Source organism: Protopterus annectens, chromosome 1.part0, assembly GCF_019279795.1.
Source record: "Protopterus annectens isolate FY-2018-M chromosome 1.part0, PAN1.0, whole genome shotgun sequence".
Lineage (NCBI taxonomy): Eukaryota > Metazoa > Chordata > Ceratodontiformes > Protopteridae > Protopterus > Protopterus annectens.
In genome coordinates this window covers 1,492,563,143-1,492,588,241 of record NC_056725.1, presented here as the reverse complement: position 1 = coordinate 1,492,588,241, position 25,099 = coordinate 1,492,563,143, and the positions used below count along the sequence as shown (strand labels likewise).

At 38.1% G+C, this 25,099-nt stretch overlaps 1 protein-coding gene across 3 annotated transcripts in view; it reads left to right on the top strand.

The window, feature by feature from the left end:
- The window catches only part of LOC122798656 (leucine-rich repeat and fibronectin type III domain-containing protein 1-like protein), a 4,504,452-nt gene that overhangs the window by 3,201,421 nt on the left and 1,277,932 nt on the right, over positions 1-25,099 (top strand). For all 3 annotated transcript variants that reach the window (XM_044067745.1, XM_044067758.1, XM_044067750.1), the window contains exon 7: positions 24,963-25,039. In XM_044067745.1, coding sequence (XP_043923680.1) covers positions 24,963-25,039 — 77 coding nt within the window. The remainder of the gene's footprint in view (positions 1-24,962; positions 25,040-25,099) is intronic.

The following is a 25,099-nucleotide window of genomic DNA, read 5'->3' as shown; positions in this document are numbered from 1 at the left end:
ATCATCAAAGCAACAATTTCCAAATGACTTTGCTGTAGAGAACAAACTCCAACCACTGCAGGAACCAGACATGGGTGACATGGATGAGAGAGTGGTGGAGGATGCCAGTGGAGCTCATGTGAAGTCAGAACTGAACAGATGTGCCTGCAAAAGAATAGAAGGATATGTCTCACTTCATCTGCAATATAGAAAGTCAGCCTACTTATTTCTCCCCTCTACCAGCTTCATAGCATTTGTGTTCTTCCTTCAGGGATTCAGTGACTAGATTTACTTAAAAATACATAATAAACAATTTCAAGCATCATAATTAAAGAATAAGTGAGCAGATCCAGAAGTGATAATGAAATGGTTATAATTATGGACACTGGTGGCTTTATCTTGACAAATGGTTATGGTATAATGATTAACTGGAACTCCTGAGACCTCAGAATAATGGGTGTGGTTGAACTGTGGTCATCAGACATTATTAGTTCAGTAAATCTATTTTATGCTGATTTGTTATAACAGACAAAGCATTTTTGTTTTATCTCCACTTAATGTAAATTCAGTTCAATCTTTTATTGCACTTCACTTCATAAGTAGGGCCAGACCCAGTACAAGGTAACCTAGGCAGCTTAGGACCTGGGGGGTGGGTCATAAATCTCCTGTACCCTTCCCAGAGCCTCTAATTAGTGTTTCAGTTTGTGTTATTGGATAGTGAATCCCTGAATGCCTCTTATATTTTAAAGGATCGCCAGATGAATTTTTAATAAATGTGAGTTTCAAGTGAGGAGAAGTTTACCACTGCTCATGCTGAGTCAGTTTTCAATGTAAGAATATTTTATTTGATTATAAAATGGCTGTGAGTGTTTCTGCTATAAAATTTTAAAATCCCTCCATCCACAACTCCTTTTTCCCATTTTTGTGCATGGGGTCAGGGTGTTACATCAACAGTGACAGTAATCTAGAACGCCGGTGATCACAGTGCTGAGTGGGTAGCCTGCCGATTTCAGTTAAATCCAAGTCTCTGATCATTATTAAAATTAAGAAGAGAATAGTATATACAATGAGGGTAATTTGGGAGAGGCAGACATGTAATAAGATATTGCTGTAAGTGGGGGACCGCAGCACGTTACCCTGCTTATTGCCCCATTTGACTGTGGTCCATCCCTGCTCATAAGGAGCATATTAAATAGTTATTGACAAGGTGTGAAATAAATTAATAGAAATATTGAGAATCTGTATCAAAATATTTATATGGACTTCTTGATTTAGAACTGAAACTAATAATGTTATGAAATGCAGCTATATAACTCATTATAATATTGCTAAATGTCTAAATAGTTTCTGCTTTCTCTTCTTTCCAACTTTTTACTTACATTTCACAATTCCATTTTCATTTCTTATGTAAGCTCAGTAAAATAAAGGTTTCATTTAAAACATTCATTTTCACTGTTTCCAGTGGTGCAAACTGACTTTCATGCAGTAGATTTCTAGCACAACGTTACTTATATGTCAGGTAAAGTGTATTGTTTTCAGGAGGTTAGAGACCTTTCATGAATGGGTATCCATCCATTTAGCTTGGTAACCTGAGTGCATAGTCTCTGTTGTCGATTCCTCTGAGTTTTTATATAGCTTGTCTAGTAGTCGAGACATTATTACACTGTTTGAATGTTTGAATTGTTTAAGAGGCTCTCTGAAAATGGTGGTGCAAAATGGTACTGATGTATTTGAAATACCAAAGTGTCCCTTTATCACATATAATCCACACAAAATGTTTGGGTAGATATGTGAAGTCCATTTCGTCCTATCACTGCTGCTTTAATTCAAACTTCAGTGAAAGATTTTGTATTTATACATGATTTGCAGAAGTTTCCAAGAACTAATACAATGAGATACATGTAATGGTACATTTCATTTAAGTTCATTATACTATTATAAACTCTGTTTTCTGCAACAAGATTAATAGAAATTATAAAGATCTATGATGTTAATATGGGATTTTATTTAGGAAGGCAGTTCAGTAACCCCGTATGCCAAGTTAGGAAGACTCATTACCATATGCAACATGTGGGCAAGCATATTTTCAGTACAAATAATGGAAGTTATTTCTTCACTGTGTTTTACAGATGGAAACTCTAAAATTTATCAGGATACCTTACATTGTATCATATTTTGTTTGAACATTTTGCTACAGATTCACTGTTCTTCATGGTGATAGCCAGCATATCTTTGTTAATATTTTTTCTAGTCTGTACATTTTGTACCCTGTAAGCTAGATGTTACCATGTCCTAGCAAATAATCTATATTTATCCTGTACATTGAAATATCAGCCTTGCACAATCATGTCTTAGATCACACAAAAAACTCACCAAATCACGTAAAAGAAAAGACAAGAGATTACGTTTCCTGGCACTTTCATACTAATCGTTTATCTTAATAAAAGATTTTTTCTCAGACAAAACATAGTATCAATGCCACAGTTTAGATATCAGAAAACAAATAAAAATTGTGATATGTATATATAGCTCTATGTGGACATTTTAATTCCAGGTTGAGCTGGCACCTCACCTGTGTGCTCTGTGCAATCACAGCCTCACATCAGGCTTTGTCCCTACCGAATGGCACACTGCTATAGTCATCCCTTTCCACAAAGGAGGAGCGACTACACACCCTGGGAACTATCGCCCCATTAGCCTGACAAGTCTGATATGCAAAGCTATGGAACGCATCGTCATGGACCTGATAAGGAAGGATATAGGGAATCTCCGAACTCTGGATCCCACACAGTTTGGTTTTGTGAAAGGTAGATCATGCCTGCTTAACTTGGTCAACTTCTTTGAGTCAGTCACCAGAGTTGTGGATGAAGGCAAGGTGGTTCATGCAGACTACCTTGATCTGGCCAAGGCCTTTGATACCATTCCCCACTCAAGAATCATAGAAAAACTCACTAAGCTAGGCATCAACCCCTATTTCACTAGGTGGGTTGCAAACTGACTCATAGATAGAACACACAGTGAGAAAGTAGCTGACTCAAAGTCAGACTGCCTACCAGTCACGAGTCCCACAGGGATCAGTCCTGGGTCCTCCTCTGTTTGGTATCTACTTGTCAGAAGTCTAGTCCAACAGGAAGGGACTCTGACTGACAAAGTTCACAGATGATTGCAAGTTGGGAACCATTATCAACTCGCTAAGTGATGTTGACATCCTACAGAAAGGCCTCACTGAGACCAACGTCTGGTGTCAGAACCATGGCCTTAAGGTCTATGCCAAAAATTGTGTCGTCATCCCCTTTGGTAAAAACCCAGTTCCCATGAACTACTACATCAATGGAAGTCCACTGAACACAGAAGGCATTATAAGAGATCTGGGAACACAGGTTGACAGCAACCTCCCTTTTGACCACCACATTGTCACTGTGTTCGGAATGTCCTTCTATGTGGCACATCTCATTACTAAGGGTTTTGCATCCAGGAAGAAAGAGGTCATTGTCTCCCTCTACTCTTCCCTCATTAGGCCAGTCATTGAGTACAATGTTCCATTTGACATGTGCCTCACTAGACACCTGCAACAACTGGAAAGGCCGCAAAACTACCTCACAAAGAGGATCCTAGGCCTTAAACACTTGTCCTATATGGACAGACACAAAAAACTCCAGCTATTCTCTGTCTCATATCACCTACTTGGAGGCAATCACTGCTTGAATTACAAAGTCATGTCTGACCCAGCTGTGTTAGAAATGCTTCATCTAAAGCAATCCCAATCCCTCTGCACCACATGCTCCAGAGACCTCAACCTCATTACCACAATCAACAGAACATGCTGGAGGGACAGGTTCATAACCCAGAGACTGCCCATGCTATGAAATAGACTTCCCATACATGTCAAACAGAGCACCTCACTGGCCCTCTTCAAGAGAAATCTTGATGAGTGGATGGGAAATAGAAAATTCACCCCGGGGATCACTCCAGTGGCTCTACTCGACAGAGGCACTGGAAACTAAGGTCAGGTGGCACGATGCCAGGGTAATCCTATGGGCTAGGCTTGTAAAGGCTCCAGGGTCATTAGCCTAGTACACACCTATGAACCTATAAGTGGGTCTGATTTTTTTTTTGAGAAATTAAGCCAAAAGCTTATAGTTTAAATACTGACTGTAAAAACCGAGCTGAAGTTATAAATGTGATATTGTAGTAACAAAGGATACCTGTGCATTATACCCCAATAAAATAGATGTATTTTTGCATCACTACCTGAATACAGATGTGCAGTTTTAACTTAAAGATGTTGTCTGTGGCATTACTAAGTTGTTGCTGCAAATATGCTGTTGTATATATAAGGTATTATTCTGATTTTTAACAAGAGAAACCCTCATTTTGCTACAGAACTAAAAAGAAGATAAACATGCCATGCAAGGGTAGAGCAAGGTGGATCTGAGCACATTTTGTACTTGGTAGATAATCTTCATAAATAGTGTCTGTGATGTAAACTGTTTGTAACTAAAGTGATATCATTTTGTATGTTTTTCATTTATATAAATGTAAGATTGCCTTTGTCATATGTGTTAATTTAATAAAGATGTTGGGGAAAAAACAGTGGTATAAAGAAATAATGCATTTTAACACCTGCTTATAAATCATTACCAAAATGCAATGCATAGCACTGATGGAAGGCTGTACAATAGACAAAGCACCAAAGCTCTGTGTTAACATAGTACATAACAATTGTCTTTGAGACCCAGCATACGAGCTGCATATGTGGAAGTCATGCCAGTTAGTGTAACTATAGGAAGACAACCAACTGACCAAAAACTCACCATGTTTCTTAGCCAATGTGACCCACATCACAAGCTGTAACACCACACACACACACACACACACACACACACACACACACACACACGCACACACACACACACACACACACACACACACACACACACACATACATGTAGCTCAAAGTAATGTGTAACATATATGTGCCAATTGTAAGCTATATAAAATCGGGAACTCTGAATGAATGACACACACAGACTAGAAAAGACTGAAATAAATATAAATTGTATTATAAGTAACATAAGCATACACAAGTATATGTCAAACCAAATATAAAGTCAACTCTATTTAGCTATGTACCAAACAGTCAAACTCTGTCCTGTCCATGTCTTTTCACATCACATGACCTCAGAGCCATGATGTTTGGCCATGGCTGGCTATGGGAGACTGGACAGAAGGCCCTAATCTAGCATTATCCTAATATGAATTGCCTTCTGTACAAGAATGTTTACTGTACCAGATCGAGACATGCATCTCAGGAGAGTGAGCTTTGCACAGTGGAACATGTACCACAGGGTGTAGGAATATTCCATTTTGCCAAAGAGGATTTGATATCCAGCATAGAAATTGAGAACAGTACTGGTGGTATTATGTAGTCCACAATACGTTTGGCTTTGTATTGTCATAATCCCGTAGGTGGTGAAAAACATTTTTATTATTTATTTATTTTACATTTGTTTACCGGGATAGCCCGACTGGACAACATGTCCTTTTTCAGCTGTGGCCTGGGGAGAAAAGCTCCACACAGAGAAATACACAAGAAAAAAACATAGTTAAGAAAATACTTAACAGACAATAGATTACAAATAGTAGCCTAAGTGAGGCAGTGTAAGTAAAATGATATATACAGTTGGTCATAGTGTATAGGTTTACAGAGATCGATAGCAAAGTACGTACAAATAAAGATACAAGTGGAATAAAATGTACTTAATATACAAGGTGACAGAAAATGACACTGAGTTATATTTATACATTTTTTGTTGGTTAGTAGAGTTCCCACTTGAGTGGGTACCTATAGGTTAATAGCAATAATAATATATAAATCAACAGTGAAGTCAAGGGTAGTAGTGTTAGCATGAAGAAAGGTTATCTAGTTTACTTGTAAGATGGGTTTTTAGTATTTGTTTAAATTTAGTTAAGTAGTGCACTAGATGTGATGTTACTAGGTAGATAATTCCAAATCTCTGCAATATAATGTGAGTAGATATATTCTCCAGCACGAGGGGTTTATTGTTATGCCACAGGATTCTGCTGCAGGAATAAGGCTCTAGTAAACCTTGTAGTGATAGAGTTCTTTCATGATGGTAAAAGATTTTTTAAGCCATGTTAAGCTGGGACAAGTTTAAAAGTTGGGGAAGTTGTAAACAGTTTAATTTCTTTAGAGCAGAGCAGTGATGAGAACTAAAAGTAGTGTGTGCTGCATACCTACCTAGTTTATTGTAACAGGATTCTAGTTTTGTCAGTTTAGTTTTCCTGAGGTTAATAAGGGGTGATGCATAAAGAAGGGATGAGGTCAAATGAGTTTGGGCAATAGCTAGTCTTGTGTTTTTTGTGAGATGCTGCTTGTTCCTATATAGTGTTCCTAGTTTTTTGTGGACTGTTTTAATTGATTGGGATATGTCGATTTTGAATCTCATGTTGGTGTCTATTTCCATACCCAATAGTTTGGTGTGTGAAGAGGGGGTGTTAATAGTGTTGTTTGTGGAGGCAATGTAGAAAGATGCTGTGGGTACAGTAGCTTTATTGGGATAGAATAGCATGAGTTTTATCGTATTAGGGGTTTAAGATTAAGAAGGAGTTTATTAGCCAAGATTCTATTTTGAGGAAGGATGACTGAGTGAGTGTTTGTAGCTCTTGAAGGGTATTGGCTGCACATATTAATGTGGAATCATCAGCATATTGGACAACTGTGGCAGAAGGGGCTGCATTGTAAAGGTTGTTTGTAAATATGGAGAAGAGAATGGGGCCAAGAATAGACCTTTGGAGGGCACCTAGGGTGACGGGAAGAACGGGAGATAGAATTTGGTGCCAACGTACTGTTTGCTGTCTTACAGTTAAGTACCTCTGGAACCAAGTAAGAGTAGAATGGGATAAGGCTAAGTCAGAGAGGGCATGTAGGAGTTTGTTGTGATCTACCATATCAAAAGCTTTTGATAATTCTAAGAAGATGGAGGATACATGCTTACCATTATTCCTGTCGTTGTTAACTGTGTTTGTAAATTATATAAGTGCAGTGGTGGTGCTGTGGTTTGGGCGGAATCCATGTTGTGTTATGGTTAATAATCTGTTTGTAGCTAGGTGAGCCATGATTTGCTTATGAACAATTTTTTCCAGTATTTTAGATAGTGGAAATAGAATTGCAGTAGGGTAGTAGTTAGACAATTCAGTAGAACTGCCACCTTTGTGGAGTGGAGTGATGTATGAGGTTTTCCAGATGATGGGAATGTATTGTTCTGATATAGATCTGTTTATTAGAATGGTGATTGGCTATGCAATTACTTCAGTAGATAGTTTTAAGAACTTGGGTTGTAAGTGGTCAGCAGTTAGAGAAGTGGGTTTTAGTTTCCTAAAAAGTTTTTTAATAGTGTGTATTGAGGCAGGCTGGAGGGAGAATCAGGAGTTGTTTTGTTGAGGTGTAAAAGTTTTTGAGGTGGCAGTAAGGATTTGGCTGCTAGAAAGATATAGAATAATCTCTGTGAATTAGATATTAAACTGTGTCGCTATACAGTCAGAGCTGGGTTTTTTTGTGCTGGAGAATGTTGTTAATTGCAGTCTAGAATTTTTTTGGGTTATTGTGGTGTTTAGTTTGTATTTCAGAGTAATAGTTTATTTTGTCCTGTTTTATTTGCTTTTTAGCTTTGTTTCTTAGTTCCCTGTAGATTTGCCTTGTAAGTTGGGATTTTGTTTTGTGCCAGTATTCCCATGCTTTGTCACTTGCCTTTAGCAGTGATCTGGCTTCTTTGCTTAACCATGGGGCAAAGTTTGATTTATCTCTAATGGTCCTGGGTGGGGCTTGTTCATCTAGGATAAATAGGGAGGTGCTAGTGAAGTAATTAATGCCATCGTCTAGGGGCAGTACTTTAAGAGGGGATGCGTTGCAGTGTTTAAGGATATAGAGGATGTGGTCGAGGTTCATGTTTTTTTTTTGTTTATTTTCTGCCAATATATTGTTAGTTGGGTGGGGTTAAACCATTGCCTTTGTATGTAGGTTGGGAGATGGTCACTAAGACTGTCTGGGAGACAGCCTGAATGAGAAGAGTGGTCTGGTTTATTTGTGAGTATCCAGTCTAGAATGCAGTGCTTGTTCCATGCAGTAATAAGAGGCATAATTCCCCAGTGACATCAAAAAGCATTTTAATATCCCCCTGTGCTGCCTTCAGTTGGCCAATCATGTCTGTATTGGGGGTGCAACAAGATCTTGCAGATGTGAACGATGGAAGATGATTGGCCCTACACTTCAGTACACCTCCTCATCAAATGCCTTTATGGCCTCTTAGATTTCTTGGGACCTCTCCTTATCTGCATGATCTGAAGACAGCAGAGAAAACTGCATAGCGCATCTGTGTATACTGTCTATGGATGTGTTCAGATTGCTTTTCATGTAGTTACAAGACTCTATAATCCTTATTCACAGAGAATGTTTATTTTCATAATTCTTGTGCTCATACTTAAAACTGACAATAGGGTCCCAGTTTGCATGGACTCCCCCAATGAAGATTCCTCTATATTTGGTCCACAAGCCAGAAGCACCTAAAATTGTAAGGGAGTAGGGTAAGACATCATAGCTGTTGGTGATCTGCTTCATCAATAATTCTTCTCTAAGATGCAAAATGCCGAGTGCTAAATGTGGTTTATGCATATCACAAAGCCCAAACATCAACACCTGGCAGCTTGGCTCAAATTCCAATTCGCAGGGCATTTCCCATCAAAGTTATGGGCTCAAAAGCAAGGGTCATCAGCAAACCATAGGATGCTTCATCTCTAAGCAGGCAGAAATCCACAGGCACGAATGATTGTGCCACGCAAGAGGCAGTGGGAAGTTGCCTGCCCTTCAGTTGGTCTGCCTGAATATGTATCAGCACTGGCAGATGGATACACACAGTAATATCCAGTGGTACCCAGAAGCCATAAAAGAGGCCCCTTGCTGAACTAGTAATATTAAAGTATTATTAACCAGAAAACAAAAGACTTTAAGCACATTTTAGACATAGGAAGACTGAACATTTTAGTTGCAATGAAAAAAAGAATTCACATTGCCAAGGTGTGGTACATCTATCCATGTAAATGAGGACAGAATGGATAAAGTCTTTGAACCACCAGGACATACATTTTCACATCACAAGGTCACCACCATAATCACAGAGGTAGTTATATTTCTGGGAAAAAGCCATTTTTTATCACTTCTCATTCTCATCTTAGACTCGGTGGTGTTTCCCAAATCCATGTCCACAGTCACAGTGCATCAGAGGCTCTAGGTTACCACTGTCTTCTCATTCCGGAATATCTGGCTTGCATCATGTCCACTAACTCAGTAGCATCTTGCCCTGTGACTATTTATTTATTTATTTATTGACATTTGATTACCCGGAATGTCCGACTGAGTAGTAGCCCGTGAATATAGCATTTAGTTTCAGTGAGGATCCCTGTGTCAGTAGGCAATAAGGAGGATGTCTCAGACCATTTATTCAGTTTTATGTAGGTCATTCATTGTAATTATTATTTTGGTCTTAATAATTTCCTTTCTGTACTTTTACTTCTGTATCTTTTACAACTGTATGCTGTGTTTTTACTATATGTGCATTCCTTGGAGCTTTTCTCCCCGGGCCTCCGCTGAAAAAGTATCTGTGTCCAGTTGGACTTTCCCAGTAAACAAATGTAAAATAAATAAATAAACCGGTTAATTTTATTAAACAACAGATCCACTGCATTGACAGTGTTCAGATTCTCAATAATCATCCAGGGTATCACTGAACCAGTTTGGAAGTATTATGAAAAACATTTTTCAGATGTCTCTTTTATAGTAATGACTTCAGCACAACAGAAAAATAATTTCCAAAGTTTACCATTCAGCAAAAAGAAATTAACACCACAGTTCAAAATACATCGTGCATGTTATTTGTACTTCATGTCAGGTTGCCTAGCAGTGCATCAGTAATGGAGCTCAGCAGGTATGTTTTATATTTGTAATGGGGGTCATGTAAGGAATAAAGGGACTGCAGTCATGCTTTCCTGATTAAGAAGATAGTTAAGTTCTGACTGCTGGATATAGATTGTACTGTTACTAGGGAAAAATTTATAATAAATGAGTGAAAAATATTTCACTAAAAGTAATATGCATTGTACTTTCAGAATGGTGGTAACTTAGAAGTTTGTATTTCATGGCAATGAATACATAAGGTAACTACACTTTTGGACGTCCTAAAGCCACCGTATGAATCTGTCAGTACCTAATTAAATATAACTCCAACAGGGACATTACATTAAAAATGAAATATATCAAAATAATGCTTCTTTGCCATTCCTAGTTTTGACAACTATACTGAAATATAGGCCTGAGAAAGGTGCAGAGTTCCCTGTTCCCCACTCTCCGCACATTTATATTTACAACTATCTTGATTTTGAACAGTTGACCATAATGAACCGACATTTTAAAATGAAATGATCTAGCAATCTACCTAGTGTCTACAAAAACACATTTTAAGTTTATAGTGTTGTATTCTTAGTCACACCACTTTAATTTCTGAACACAACAGTTTGTCACCTCATAGCTAATTGACACCAAGGACATCACACCTAAACGATGGCTGGTGATCTGTCTTGTCAGTCAGACTCAGAACACCGAGGAGGTGTGTGTTACATTTTCCTCATTTCCTCCCTCTTCAACCAGTTTGTTCATAGGTTAGTACTAAGCCATCTGCCATTGCTCACCATTTTAAGCCTAGCCAATATCCCTTAAAGGTGAGAATCAAACCCTGTACCTTGTGCATGTGAGCTAAATATCTTAACCATTATGCTAAGCCCATAGATAGATAGACAAATAGAGATAAACAGATATAGATAGATGGATAGAAAGATATAGTTAAGTGTTGTGAGGGCTTGCACCTATGTCAAAGGGTGCAATGGAGGCTTGCTCTTAGAAAAAAAAATATGCCTTGAGACCTTGGAAATGTCCCTGTTTGGACTAGTGATCTCTCAAGGTGTTCGATGCTTTGGGATCGAATAAGTGCAGGTTGATTGATTGAGATAGGCTTATCCTTGGTGGTCCCCAACACTTTGACAAATTAGAATAATTTCTTGGAGTAGTGCCATCTGGCCTGAACAATTCCTGTCTGCTATTGGCCAAAATGTTATCAATATATATGAGTTCAGGCATGACAATCACACTCTTTTAGCTACACTACTGGCTGTCTCCAGTAGAGTCTATCTACACTCCTGGTATATAGATAAGAGAGGTAGAAATTAATAATCTAATATGTATCTGCACAATGTTACCCAGAATTTTTGTCATGCCAAGCATACCAAGCTGTGCTGTTTAATATGTCATCTCACTGGTTTGCTTCCATCTAGGAAAAAACACCATTTTTTAAATATGATATTTATCAGCAGACAGGAGAAACAGAGTATGAGAAGTGACTAAGAGTGCTACCATGGTCATGAATGCAGTAGGAGTAGCAGACGAGATAGGGGAGAGAAGACCAGAGACAAGGAATGTCAGGTAGAGAGACACATCTGAATGGGATGGGTGAAGGTGTGAAGGTCTATGAGAAATGTGCAAGGACTGAGACAAGACTGTGCAAACCTGGAGGTTCGAAACTTGGTCATGCATTGTACAATAACGTGGCTTGGCAGGAGAAGTGACAGAAGACACTTGGGGAAGACAGAGAAAGTGGCCAGAATATGTAAAGACTTGGAATTTGCAGTGGCCTGTTTAGAGGTGTTATTTATACCAACTGCTAACACAGCAAGGAAATATAAGATAGTAGACTATAAATGGAATAAAAAGTAGGGATTCCAGCTGGTAAGTATCTGCAGGTGACTGGTCACTGCAAACAGACAAGCACTATACCACAGACAGCCTTTCCTTCTCTTCATATGGGATAGCCTTGCTAAAATTTGGAAAACAAGGGTATTAAATAAGGTGGACAGTGACTTGGGAACAGCAGAAGAGCACGGGTAAACAGCAATGCAACAGGCAGCAAGGTATAAGAGTTAAAAGGAAAAGGAGTAGCTATGAAAAGGCGTAAAAAAGCACTGCAGGGTATGGTATGACTAAGTGTGTGAACATAGTTAAACGGAAGGCAAAAACAAGCCAGCCTTCAGACTGAAGGGTAAAAGACTGATAGAAATGGTGAGTGTGTTATGTTAAGCAAATCTAGTAGTCCAGATAAGAAAATGGAGAGCATCAGATAGAGACACAAGATAAGGAAGCAGACACTGCACGTCAAAAAAGCCCCTGAAAAATGCTAAAAGGAAGTGGGGTGTGGAGAGCCAAGGATATCATTTGTGTGGGCAAGACAGGAGGGGCAAGAAGTGGGGAGGGGCAGCAGTCTACATTACTGAGAGTATAAGGTGTGAGGTATGTGAAAACACAGACACAGATATTAATAAACCCCAAATCTAGCAAAAGTTAGCATCCAGGCAGTCAGATAAGTGAAAAAAAGGCTGACAGCTAATGACTAAATCAACATACTGACCACCAGATGTGAGGAAGAAATACATTATTTGAACAGAAAAAAAAATATGACAAAATTTAGTCTCCCAATCTATGTCCTTTGTTTTGAATCAGAAATAAAAAATGAAATAAGTTTTGGGGCAGATTAAGGAAGATTCATTCACTTAGTAAATGAAGGTATAAGAGACAGTAACACGTTAGACATTGTACTTAACAGGAGTGATGGTTTGCGACGTAAAAGCAAAAACATCCTTGGTCAACAGTGGTCATACAGCAGTTTGGTTCAAATTGGCAAATGGGACAGCAATCACACAAATAAAAAGAAAGTAATGAACTTAAGAGAAAACTGACTACATTCACCTATTGATTCACTTTGTGATAAAAACGGAAAATTGGAAAAGCAGTCATACAACTTGCAGTCTGGAATAAAGATTATAAGCATATGAACAACTCAGGAAAATAGGTTATAAGAAAATAGGTTAGCATGGAGAAGAAAGCGATGCAGTAAACACAAAGGGAAAGATATATGATAAGTGAAGAAATGAGTGCAGGCTGGAGTATGATAAAGCTTTAAAAATGGTTACAAATGTAGTAAAAAAGGCAAAGGCATATCTAGATAAAATTATAACCAAAACAACTCCAACGAAATAAGATGAGACCAGTAATTGCAAACAAGGAACAGTTTCACACAATAATTACCCCTTTATTTAGCAATTTTGTAAATGTAATAAAAACAATAAAAAAAGCTTTCATCCAATCCAAGTTCTAGGCTTCTTCAGAAATAACATCAAAAGCTGTTCCATCCACTTAACTACACTTTGTTCTGTCACCTATCCAAATCTTAACGGTACAGACCCCATTCATATCTGAAAAAAACAGTGCATATAAAATGTATGGAAAAACATATAAAATATTTACAGTGTTATTAGAGTAACTTAAAGTAATAATAAACATAATAATGTTTCATCTTTGCTTCTCAAAATAATTATTTCAATTCATACCATTCTTATATACACACTTTTGAGTTTCTACCAAATAAAGTAAATAATTGCTCATCCCTCTTAGGGCTCTTTCATTTTCTCAACAGCCTTATTTATAATTGGTGCTGTGTCCCTTTTTAAGTCAGCACCTATTAACTGTTTATATTATCCTCCCATCCATTAGGAACTTCAAAACTAATGTTGATAAGTTCTTGGGGTAACTGCTTTCCAGTCTTATTTTTTTTTCTTTAAGAAGGTCTCTCTCTCTCTCATGAAAACCATTCTTACCAACCTCACTAAATCTGCTTTGCCAAGTTACACTTCTAAAAATGTGGGTAGCAGCTATCATAATGTAAACAACTATTTGAGAATGTGGGTTTACTATGTATATTGGATACAAGTCACCCATTCCCCTTTAGTATAGAAACATCTAAGTCTAAGCATCTTTAGTACAGAAGTATAGAAATGTCTAAGTAATTGATTTCTATAGCATTGTGCAAATATGTGCAGTTGAGGAAGTCAGTGGAACCATTTATGAATTCCATAAATTCAGGTATGTATCTAGAGAAAGATGTAGCAAAGGAATAAAGATAGGATGGAAAAGATTGTTCCGATATATAGATTAATAAATGAACATGAAGATACTGCGAATATTGGTGAAGGAAGGCAAAATAGTACTGTGAGCACAGGTAAAGGAAGGGGCAATCTGCTTCCATGTTCATAAATCAGAAGTGAAAAATCCTACCAAATTTTACCAAGGAAGAGGACGTGAGAGGTGTAACAAACAGTTATGCACCAAAGAAAGTTGTTTATTTTTAGTTATGTATTTATTGCTTTTGCTCACCATGGTAGTCTGAGGAGGCCCAGGGAGAAAAGCTGCAGTAACAAAATAGGCAGCTTTATACAAGAGAAAAAATGTAAAGTTTAAAGTTAGAAAAATGGACACCAAATAAATTAAAAAGCAAGCATACTAGAAGCAGTCTTCAATCAGTAAAAGATGTTAGTACAAGAAAATTTGGTATATACAATGAAATTTAAAATATCAATTTAAAAATGTTTATTTATAAGTAGGAGAAATAAGAGATGATGGGGGAGAAGAAGACAGAGAAGAGGTGTTAAAAGTAGAAAGCAGATAGTATGGGTGGAAAACTAAGTAGTACGTAGATTTGTTAGGTGATAAAGAGAAAGCAAAAGCTGTAGTGAAGTTGTGGTATATGTAGAAGGTAGTGAGTATGAGGTGGAATTTTGCTGGAGACAAAAAAATGTTAGGTAGTACATAGAGACAAAAGAACTGACAGTAGGTGCAAAGGGATAGAAGACAGATGGAACTTTACCATGAGAATTTCCTTTGTTGGGGTATATAGGGGTAATGAAGTTTTGTAAGGCCCAGGGTAATTTTGCCTGGGATGGGGGTGCAAGAACAGAACCAAGTGTTCCTAAAGTGCTGTTTTACCAAGTTTTTTTTTTTTAATCTGGTTAGTTCGTCTTATTGTCTGATGTTGGTAGGGATAGAATTCCATATTTTGAATCCGTAATTTGAGTACAAGGACAGACTGGAATAGTTGTGAGGTTTAGGTGTGGTTAATAAGGACTTGTCTGTTGAGCATAGTAATTGTGCAAGGGTTTAAGGTGCTAAACCTTAGAGTGCTGGGCAGTTTTGAGGTTTGCAGATTATGAACAGTTGCTAACTGAGTGACAGAAGAATAGTGTGACATTTCTAGCCAGCTTAATTATTTTAGGGCTAACCTATGACTGGATTTAGTAGATTAGTTAGTGGTGAATTTTGGTGTCTTGTTATAACATTGTTCAGTTTTTATCAGTAGAGATTTCTGAAAGTTGATATAGATGGGGGAAGCATTAAGTAATGATTGCAGGAGGTATGCAGAGGCTGCTTTTGGCATTGCTAGTTAAAAAGGGTTTGCTACAATACAAGTCCAATTTGTTGTGGGGTTTTTTGATAGCTTGTTGTATTTGAATATCAGACTTTAGATTCTTATCTATAATGACACCAAGTTCAATAGAGGTTTTATTTGATGAGGTGATGGATAAGTATTTTGTAATAGGACACAGATTTTGGTGTGAAAAGCAATAACTTGATTTTCTTAACATTCAGGAGGAAGTGAGGATTGCTGAGACAGGTTTCTATAGAAGAAATATTTTTTTGGGGTCTTTTCCTTAAGTTCTTAGAGGGACATAGCTGTGATTGTCAGTGCAACATTATCTCCATACTCAATGACAGTTGTGCCATTAGTAGCAGCGTAGAAGTCATTAATTAAAGCATTAAAGAGTGTGGGTCCCAGACTGAGCCCAGTGATACTCCAGCAGAGATAGGCAAGAACAGTGATTGTTCTTTCTACCATTTTACTACATGTAGCCTGTTAGAAAGGCAGCTATAGAACCAGGCGAGGGGGGTGTCAAGGCCTAGTCTATAGATAGTCTATAGCGAAGAATATGATGGGATACAGTGTCAAAAGCCTTAGATATGTCAAAGGATGAAGAAGAGGCAATGTTTCCAGAGCCCATGGGAAGGTTGATATGCTAGGTTAAATTAAGGTGAGCTATGGCAGTGCTGTGGTGTGGCCTGAAGGCATGCTGGGCAGAGGAGAGGGAAGTTATTATTTGCTAAGTGGTGGTGCAGCGGTTAGCATTGTCACCTCACAGCAAGAGGCTCTCGGGTTTGATCTTCGGCTGGGGTGTCTTCTGTGCAGAGTCTGCATGTCCTCCCTGTGGTCATGTGGGTTTCCTCCGGGTGCTCCGGTTTCCTCCCACATCCACAAAGACATGCTGCAAGTGGATTGGACACGCTAAAATTGACCCTAGGCATGAGTGCGTGCATGTGTGTGCCTTTTGTGGAAGATTGGGAGCCGGGCTGGCAACTCAACACCATAAAACTCCACTGCCAGTCATGAGCAGACAAGGTGATCCGCTGTGACGACCCCTAACCGGGAAAAGCTGAAAGAGAGAGAGAGAGGATAAATGCAGCATGGGTTTCCAGAACATGCCATGTGAGATCAAGTTTTATAAATGGGTTACCATGAACGTTGATAAAGGAACTTTGCCAGTGATGTGTACTTTGACTTCTGTAAACCTTTATTCAATCCCTGATTGGAGATGAATAGACAAACTGAATGAATATGGGTAATAATTCAAATGACTAAATGAGCAGAAGGATTGCTGGATGGTAGAAAGCAAAGAGAAAGGCAGATTTCCCTAAGGAAAAAAAATGAGTAGTGGGGCTCAACAGTTACTGCTCCTGGGGCAATACTGTAATGACATCTTTTTATCTGACCTCACAATGGGCACGGAGAACAACATGAAATTATGTACAGATTGCCTTAAGACTTCACCTCTAATCCTTCTAAAGTGGAATAACAACTAGAATGAGTAAACCTGAATTACACAGATCAGGAAAAAGGCCTTGGGGTGGTAGGAACAATAGAAAGAAAACACCAGGTGGAAACTGAGAAAGCTGTAGTTAAGATGAAAAAGATGCAGGGCTATATTCTTAGATGAACACACTTCAGAAAAAGAGAGGTAGATTTGTATTCACACCCTGTGTGCACAGGAGAGGATGCCTGGTAACAAACAGAAGGGAGGGAAATGGTGTGAGATATGAGAGGCAAATCTGTTCTCATTTGTAGAGGAAGGGTAAACAGGAGATATGATATGGGTGCAGAAGACACTTAGGGGACACTTATGAGTGATGGCACACAGCTAAATAAGAAATGCAAAGGTGGGGAATGGGTATTTCTACTAGAATAAGCAAAGAAAACTCAATTTACATAGATGAACAGAAGTTTTCATGGAAAAACTAGTAAATTAACAGAAGGTGTTACTTGAGGATGGGGAGGCCTTTATGACCACAGTGTCCCACAAGAAGGCATTAGATGATTTCTGGACTAAGAGAAGGTGCACAGGAGGGATGACTTCAAGATATTAGGAACACAAATAAGACAATCTAGAGAGACAGTTTTCCATGTTATGCCTTCACAACAGTGTGAAGTAACATAGTATAATAAGAAATGGGGGCATCCTTGCCTTCAACATATGTTATTGCCTATGTAGCTTTTTTTGGAAAATGAGGTAATGGTGAAAAACAGATAAATAAAATGTTTAGAGGTATTTTCAGTTTATTAAATGTAAACTTCTTCCATGATATGGGAAACTAGAAACAATAAATGAGTTCTTGATTTTATGTAGAAAAAGTTCAGGTAATTTATTTAAGTAATAGTATCAGTTTTCAGAATTAACATTCAACATTTGTTGTTGATAATGCTATATTTATAACCAGGCCATTTAGGATGGAAACTGCAGCACTGATACTGTATAAAGAGACAATAGATTTCAAATGAACAGATTCACCAAGGAAGCAACTATTATTATACATTATTACTGAGAGTGAAATATATCAAATAAATGTCATAATTATTGCATTTAATCCAAGATAATGCCTTTCAGGATATACCAGTTTAGAGGAAGGATAATCTTGTAGATCAGACATATAATGAACTAAGCACGTAGTTTTGTAGACTCCCTACTGAAATGTCAGCACTCAAAATGCTGATAGCCAAAAAGCCAAAAAAAAGGCTGAAACACATGAGAAGAGTTAATTGTAAAACTCACTCTTTCCTTTAAAACTTCTTTGTGTGTGTGTGGGGGGGGGGGGGGGCACCCCATACTCCATACTCCAACACAGCCTGAATTTATATACACCAACTTTATGCTTGTCATATCTTAGAGAAAAGTATATTTTTATAAGAAATGGCACACCAGACTTAATATATATAAGTCGGATCTTTCAGGCATTCAGCTTCCGCTTTTCAGGACCCGCTGTAGCGGACTCTGACATTTTAAATTGTCACCAGTTCAGGATATAGACAAAGCAATAACTAAAAACAAACCTCAAGAAACAAGAAAAAGCAACAAAAGATTCAGTCATTTTTTAGCTGTGAGGTATGCTGCTGACAGTAAGGTTTGATACACGGTGTATGCAGTGACTAATACATCTCATCAGGTGAAAAAAGAATGAAATAGAGCCAGCAGTATTTTGGAGGATGAAACAGCCCAGAAGAAAGGATAGAAAGCAATCACAGACTGCTGAGAGCATTATAAAGGGTTAGCACTGCAGTTCTGTGCTAGCACATCAAAGAGAGTGGCATTTTTCTGAATCCAAATAAAGAGCAGATGTTTTATTTTAATGGACTTGGCACCTGTATCTGTGAGAATCTAATACTGATGTCAATTTTTGTAAATGTAAATCCATAAAATGAAAAGTAAGCATATGAATCACAAAATATTTTATTGATGTTAGAAATGAGAAAGAAAATATGTTTTTTTTTTCTTTTGTTTTATTGTATGAGGACTACGATTTCAGAGTTTTGGAAATGTTATTAAAAGTCAAATAGTGGGATGGTAAATTATAAATTATTGATGTTATGGAACCAGAGTGACAAATTTAATATGGACTTATTATAGTCCTGATCTAGTTAAAGTGGGTCAGTTTAAATCCAGTGCATAAAAGGTGCTGATTAGCTTCCGTGGTACTAGAATTAGATCACTGTTGTACTGGGTGTGTATTTTTTCGCTGTGTGTATACATATGTGCATAATCTCTGGTGACATGCAATGAGTGCAATGCCCGTCCAATGAAGTACTGAATATCTCTATTTTGTTTTCCTTGCATTGCCAATGTTACCTTGTTGTCTTCATTCTATTGTAATATTTGCTATGAGTGAGATGACCCTTGAACTTTACTGTTTTCTGTGTATGATGTGGAAGAAATGACGATGACGGCTATGACTTGTCACTTCTCCCTCATACCTGTTAGTGATATAAACTGCCCTGAAGAACAGTTGTAGCCAACACTAAACTTTCGGCTCAGATATTCAGTCTTTATCTGCATACATCAATGTCATCAATTTGCAAAATCAGAAAGGAAAAGTCCAGCAAATTCTACTCCAAAAAGTGTTTGGCATAGGCCCACATGAATCAGTTGAAACTTTTAGAAGCAATTTATTACACCTCTGCAAGGAGATGTGTCACATTATATAATGATGTGTTTGTGTAGACAGTAGGTTCCCTAGCTATCATTTCATTAAAGTCATCTGTTCAAAACCAGAATGATTAACAATACAATGATTTGAAAGTAAAGCTTTAAACAAACAGTTTGTAAATATAAATGACAAAATTGGAGGGCATTATTCCTTAGCCTTCCTCAGCCATATATAATGAAAATCAAATTCAAAGTTATGCGGTTTAAGGGCATTTCTATTCATATCATGAAGTGATTCATAGAGTTTTGACCCCCTCCACCCACCCATACATGCACACACTCACACATACACACACACACACACACACACACACACACACACACACACACACACACACACACACACACACACACACACACACACACATTTATTTCTGCATAGTCTTTGAAACGCTGATGAGCAAATAATTATGGCATTGCTATATTTCAGTACTGGTGCAGAAATGTAGTTGAGATAGTGCTTTATATAAAATTAATGGTAAAATCATGTTATAACCTTTGAATATTAAGAACCCTTCATAAAACAATGTTGCCTGTAACATAAAAAGCAGATAGAAAATTACAGTTTGTGTGTTGCCTGTCTTCTTCTTTTGATGCTGGCCCATAGTTCATAAACATGTTGGATAGAGTTAACAACATACATTGCTTTTATTTCTTTTCTTAGTTATCTTAAGAAAAATATGCAGTACCTATGTTTACTACATCCATTCCATCTTGTTTAATCAAACTCCAGTTAATCCACTGTAAACCCTTTGGATGTCACTACTCAAAACAGTGACACTCTTGAGATTACAAAACACTTTTTTCCCCACTGGGATAAACCCCCTGTTCCCTCCAGTGTGGAAGTAAGACTCTACACTCTCACCTACGTACATATCAATTCTGAGGTTACAAAAACTTCGAGAAGATGAAAATAGTAACACAAACACAACACCAGCCTCCTCATTCTCAGTCTGATTATAATATATCACTAACCTTCCAGAGATGGCATTCTGAGCATTGAGCAACTGGTCGTTGACAAGGAATAGGATCCCCGTGCTACTGTCTGACCATTATTGTAATCCTTTTTGTTTATACTTATATCACACAGTAACATTTGTATAACGCATCTGCTGGTTTTAAGTATGTGAGCCATGATGTGTAAGTCAGCATGTTCATCTTTGCTTTACATCAATGCACATGAAATGTTGTGGAAGTAAAGTCGTATCTTTTTATATCCTATAGAAGGAGAATCAAAGAGACCGATGTTAACTTATTCTGCAACCGCTTACGCTGTCAGCAACATTTCACGATAATGAAAACAATGAAACACTTTGACAATGCATCATATAAAATGACCTCTAAATCATCAACTAACCTTCAAACTAATCAAATGCCTGCTGGTGACAGAACATGTAATCTGTTGAACTTCCTGAATTTAGAGTAGAGTTTTCGAATATTTATTCATAAAGTATATGTCAATGTTTCAGCTACAAGACTTCTGAATTACTTTTTACTTTTTAATTTTTTATGGAGACATTCAGGCCAATAATGTCAAACCCCAGTATATGTAAACATGCCAGGTCTTGCCTTTTTTTTATGACCTAGTCAGTACAGCTGACTCAGGCTGACTCTATACACAAGCTTACTCATCATCTCCCTCTCTTCTTCTTTGTCTCCTTCATATTCTCAATTGGTTTCTTAGTTTCCTTTTTTCTTGCTTCTTCCTTTATAAATATGTTAAAAACGCTGATCCCCTGTGTCTTGGCATGCCAATCACACTGAACGGTCACAACAAAAACGGAATTAATACCAATGAATAAAATCAAGATTTTATTATCCAGAAGTTAAGCGCTTTCACTCGCTATACTGCGAGCTTCATCAGAACTCCATACAAATGTAATAGACTCATTTAAATAACCTCTTTTGTGCCAAATAAGTGCTGCTTTAAAGCAATATACACAGTAAACCACAACGAACACACTTAATAATATAAAATGCCATAAAACGTAAATAAATGGCTTGAAATAAGAGTAAACACATTCTCCCTGTCATAAAAATGATATACTAATATACTAATATGTTAACAATCAATCTTAAAAACTTATAACACTAAAAATCCATAGTTTGCAGAAATTATAAAAAATATATATTAATTAATAATTAATAGTTATGTAAGTTGTAACATTTTCTGGGCTTTGTTTCATAGCACATATAGGAGAAACATATGAGTCTCTGTAGACTTTTTATAAGAGTAGTAAAAAGACCCTTGCTTTCTCCTCACCACCACAGTAAATACTGGGAAATGAGGTGGTCCTTATATATTTGTCACTGAAGTCTGTTCTTGCCAGGACTCAGTGTGTTATTGATGACAGAGCACCCAAACTGAAGAAAGAACTATAATTCTCTGATTGACTTTAGTATTGATTATTATTCTAGTTTTGCATTCTTTTTCTATTTTATAGGGAACAGAAGGGATGAGGAAGTGATGGGTAGGTATGGTGTTAAGCAAAGGAATGCAGAAGGTCAGATGGTAGTGGATTTTGCGAAAAAGATGGACATGGCTGTGGTGAATACGTATTTTAATAAGAGGGAGGAGCAAAGGGTGACATACAAAAGTGGAGGAAGATGCACACAGGTGAATTATATCTTATGTAGAAGGGCCAGTCTGAAGGAGATTGGAGACTGTAAAGTGGTGGCAGGGGAAAGTGTAGTTAGGCAGCATAGGATGGCGGTTTGTAGGATGACATTGGTGATCAAGAAGAGGAGGAGGAGTGTGAGGGCTGCACCAAGGATCAAATGGTGGAAATTGAAAAAGGGTGATTGTGAGGTAGAGTTCAGAGAACAGTTAAGACAGGAACTGGGTGGCAGTGAAGAATTACTGAATAGCTGGGTAACTACAGCAGAGCTAGTAAGAGAGATGGCTAGAAATGTGCTTGCTGTGACATCTGGAAAGAGGAAGGAGGACAAGGAGACCTGGTGGTGGAATGAGGAAGTACAGGAGAGTATACAGAGAAAGAGGTTGGCAAAGAAGAAGTGGGACTGTCAGAGAGATGTAGAAAGTAGACAGGAGTATAAGGAGATAAGGTGCATGGCAAAGAGAGAGGTGGTGAAGGCTAAGGATAAGGCGTATGAAGAGTTGTATGAAAGGTTGGACACTAAGGAGGGAGAAAAGGACCTGTATTGACTGGGTAGACAGAGGGACTGAGCTAGTAAAGATGTGCAGAAGGTAAGGGTGATAAAGGATAATGTGGGAAATGTACTCACTAGTGAGGAGAGTGTGTTGAGCAGATGGAAATAGTACTTTGAGGGGTTGATGAATGAAGAGAATGAGAGGGAGAAAAGGTTGGATGATGTGGGGATAGTGAATCATGAAATGCAGTGGATTAGTGAGGAGGAAGTAAGGATAGCTATGAAGAGGATGAAGAATGGAAAGGCTGTTGGTCCAGATGAGATACCTGTGGAAGCATGGAGGTGTTTAAGTAAAATGGCAGTGGAGTGTTTAACTAGATTGTTTAATGAAATTTTTGAAAGTGAGGGGATGCCTGAGGAATGGAGAAAAAGTGTTTTGGTAGCGATTTTTAAGAATAAGGTTGATGTGCAGAGCTGCGGTAATTACAGTCGGATTAAATTGATCAGTTATAGCATGACGTTATGGGAAAGAGTAGTGGAACCTAGGTTAAGAAGGGAGGTGATGATTAGTGATCAGCAGTATGGTTTCATGCCATGAAGGAGCACTACAGATGCAATGTTTGCTCTGAGAGTGTTGATGGAGAAGTACAGAGGTCAGAAAGAGTTGCATAGTGTCTTTGTGGACTTAGAGAAAGCATATGACAGAGTGCTTGGAGAGGAGTTGTGGTACTGTATGAGGAAGTCGGGAGTGTCAGAGAAGTATGTAAGAGTGATACAGGATATGTACGAAGGTAGTGTGACAGCGGTGAAGTCTGCGGTGGGAGTGACGGACGCATTTAAGGTGGAGGTGGGATTACATCAAGGATCAGCTCTGAGAACTTTCTTATTTGCAATGGTGATGGACAGGCTGACAGACGAGATCAGACAGGAGTCCCCATGGTCTATGATGTTTACAGATGACATTGTGATCTGTATTGAGAGTAGGGAACAGGTGGAGGAGACCCTGGAGAGGTGGAGATATGCTCTAGAGAGAAGAGGAATGAAGGTCAGCAGGACTAAGACAGAATATATGTGTGTGAATGAGAGGGAAGATAGAGGAATGATGAGGATGCAGGGAGTAGAGGTGGTGAAGGAGGATGAGTTTAAATACTTGGGATCAATAGTTCAGAGTAATGAGTGTGGAAGAGAGGTGAAGAAGTGAGTACAGGCAGGATGGAGTGGATGGAGAAGAGTGTCAGGACTGATTTGTGACAGACGATAACCAGTAAGAGTGAAAGGGAAGGTCTGCAAGAGGGTAGTGAGACAAGCTATGTTATATGGGTTAGAGACAGTGGCATTGACAAAAAGGTAAGAGTCAGAGCTGGATGTGGCAGAGTTAAAGATGTTAAGATTTGCACTGGGTGTGACAAGGGTGGACAGGATTAGGAATAAGTATATTAGAGGGTCAGCCCAGGTTGGAAGGTATGGAAACAAAGCCAGAGAGGCAAGATTACGTTGGTTTGGACATGTACTGAGGAGGGATGTAGAGTATATTGGGAAAAAGATGCTAAGGATGAAGCTGCCAGGTAGCAGGAAAAGAGGAAGGCCTAAGATAAGGTTTATGGATGTGGTGAGAGAGGACATGCAGGTGGTTGGTGTGACAGAGCAAAATGCAGAGGACAGGAAGAAATGGAAACAGATAATCTGGTGTGGTGACCCCTAATGGGAGCAGCTGAAAGAAGAAGAAGAAGAAGATAGTGTTTTTTACCATATGTCCACTAACAACAAGAAAAAAAAAAAATCATAAGATGCTTTAAAATGTATTCATTTGAGTCCATGTGTAACTGTGAATCCACAGAGGCTGCTTCAGTTGTGTCACTGTTACTCTAGGTCTACAATATGTAAATGTATTTATTTATTTATTTATTTCTCTTGTCAGTTTTGCTTCATTTTAGTACCAAAAGGTAATGTTTTGTCTGTGTGTGTGTGTGTGTGTGTGTGTGTGTGTGTGTGTGTGTGTGTGTGTGTGTGTGTGTGTGTGTGTGTGTGTGTGAGAGAGAGAGAGAGAGAGAGAGTGAGATTGGGATTAATGTATTTTATTAAAAGAAAAATCACTTAAAAGATGCCAAGTTTTGAGGGATTGATATGCACAACCTGAGATACACATATGTACATGTGCTCACACACAAACATGTATACACACACACACACACACACACACACACACACACACACACACACACACACACACACATGTGTATGTGGTATGGTAGTATTAATAAAAATGTACCAACAGAAAAGTTCAACTATTACTCTCAGATTGTGCTGTATAATGCTGTATCTCTTTTTCCCCCTAGACTACAATGGTCTTAAGATGGAGGTCAAGCTCAGTGAAAGGAATTTCGGTAATCAATTTCTTCTGGACACCTTATAAGTAAGAGTTTCATTCTCTTCCTTTTGATTTAGAATATGTGCTCTTCGGGAAAATTACTTA